Source organism: Monoraphidium neglectum (genome assembly GCF_000611645.1).
Source record: "Monoraphidium neglectum strain SAG 48.87 unplaced genomic scaffold scaffold03163, whole genome shotgun sequence".
Classification (NCBI taxonomy): Eukaryota; Viridiplantae; Chlorophyta; class Chlorophyceae; order Sphaeropleales; family Selenastraceae; genus Monoraphidium; species Monoraphidium neglectum.
This window is the reverse complement of record NW_014010465.1, coordinates 6,600-8,582: the sequence shown is the minus strand read 5'-3', so window position 1 is coordinate 8,582 and position 1,983 is coordinate 6,600. Positions and strand designations below refer to the sequence as shown.

General features: G+C 68.0%; 1 protein-coding gene across 1 annotated transcript in view; it reads right to left on the bottom strand.

Moving 5' to 3' along the window:
• Nucleotides 1-615: 615 nt before the first annotated feature.
• Nucleotides 616-1,983, bottom strand: part of MNEG_12281 (ATPase, P-type (transporting), HAD superfamily, subfamily IC) — a gene marked incomplete at both ends in the record, with an annotated part of 6,294 nt that continues 4,926 nt past the window's right edge. Inside the window, 4 exons of the mRNA XM_014039247.1 lie at nt 616-664; nt 743-1,201; nt 1,488-1,579; nt 1,808-1,971. Of these exons, the coding sequence (XP_013894701.1) occupies nt 616-664; nt 743-1,201; nt 1,488-1,579; nt 1,808-1,971 (764 nt within the window). The remainder of the gene's footprint in view (nt 665-742; nt 1,202-1,487; nt 1,580-1,807; nt 1,972-1,983) is intronic.

Sequence of the window (1,983 nt, the reverse complement as noted above, 5' to 3'; positions counted from 1 at the left end):
GGCGTGCGGTGTTTGGGGGGTTGTGGGGGTCGGAGCAACGACGCCGCTGACGGGCTTGTGGGGTGAGGACCGGTCGTCCTGGTGGGATGATGACAGCAGCTTGCGTGGGGCTAGGGGGAAACCCATGTGCATTCAAGTCGACCAACACCCACAGATCAACCGAGGCCGCCCCTTCCCAAACAACAGTCGGGTCGCTCCCTGCCGAAATCAGCACGCACACATCCATCCGCGCCCCTTCCATTGCAAACGCCCCTGCCCCGGTCCAACCCCACCCACCTGTGATCATCTTGACAGTGATGCCGGCCTCGTGTGCGACCTTGACCGCCGCGATGGCCTCATCCCTCGGGGGATCTAAGATCGCGATCATCGCGACCATCACAAGGGAGGGGGGCCGCTTCAGCAGCGCCGCGGGGCTCAGGCCGGTGGGGGACTCGTCGGGCGAAAGGTCACCCCTGGTGGTCGTGGGGTGGTGGTATTAGGGGGCGGAGGGCGTACGGGGTCGGCGGGCGCGACGCAAAAAGGGGAGGACAAGATGCGTTTGTTGTGGGCCGAGGTGGTAACACAGGCGCTGGGCTCCTGCAACTTGCCGCTTCCCATGCAAGATTCTGCAGACAGTCATATGCTGCCGGCCCGCCTGGCCTCCTCTCTCTCGAATCCGGCGCTTCTGGGCCGCCGAAAGGGGGCCGGACGCAGCCCGGGGTCGACGAAACCCCCATCCCGATCCCAAACCACACGCACGCACCTGCACAGCGCCAGCACGCGCAGGCCCTGGCTGCTCAGCTCCTCCTGCGCCCTCACCCACATCCCCTCTTCCAGCGGCGCCGTCGCGGCAGACCCCTCGAGCCCCGCCCCCTCGACTTCCGCGGCGCCGTCGCCCCGCAGCTGCGCGCTGCACATCGGCAGCAGCCGATCGGGCGCGCCCTTCACCAGCAGCACGCGGCGGCCGCCATACTCATGCACCGTCGCCATGAACTTGTGCTCGGATTCAAAAGGCACCGACCCGACCCTGGGCTTGGCTGCCTTGAGGGAGTCCAGGTTGATGCCCGCCTTGAGGGCGGCCGTGATGAGGGAGACCTCTGTGGGCGCGCCGTTGGGCGTGAAGGCGCCGCCATCTTCGCTGAGCGCTGAGTCGTTGCAGAGGACGCCGCCCTCCAGCACGGCCCGCACGCCGGCCAGCTCGTCCGCGGACAGCTCGCGGCCGCTGGGAGGGCGAGGCGGGGCGCGCGTGGGGGGCGGGGGGCGATGCGTTGTCAGCAAGCAGCAACAGGGAATTGCCGATTGTCGCTGGTGCGGGTGCGAGAGGTTGAGGGCTGCACGGAGGCCGGGGTATCAGGGGAGCGGACGCGTGCAAGGGCTGACAGGGAGCTGCGGGCGTGCGCGCCCTGCCAGCGCCGGCCCGGCTGGCTGTGGGGACGCCAGGCCCCTGCCAGGGCACGCCTGCTGGCCGTTGGGGCGAACGTCGCGAGCCCGGGCGTGCAGCTGCTCACTCGAGAGAGAAGCTGCCCTGGGGTGCGTAGCCGACGCCGGACACCTTGTAGAGGCCGCCCGCGGTCTTGACGGCCACCACGGTCATCTCGTTCTGAGAATGACGGCAGCATTCGGTCGTAAGTTGCAGGTGAATGCGGGATAAGGTATCCAGAAGGGGGAGGGATTGTTCATAGCCGAGCGGCTGCGTTGCCAGACCCACCAGACGACCCGCAGCCCGAGCGCGCCCCCACTGAGGGCCCTTGCGCCCCCAGCCGCACACTGACCGCGAGACGAAGGCCCCGCACCCCCCCTGCCCACCCTCCCCCCTTCAAAATCGCACCTTGGTGAGCGTGCCGGTCTTGTCTGAGCAGATGACCGTCAGGCTCCCGAGCGTCTCCACGCAGGGCAGCTGGCGGATGATGGCCTTCTGGTCGGCCATCTTCTTGGTGCCGAGGGCCAGCACGATGGTCACCAACGCGGGGAGGCCCTCGGGAATCATGGCAACTGTTTTTTTTT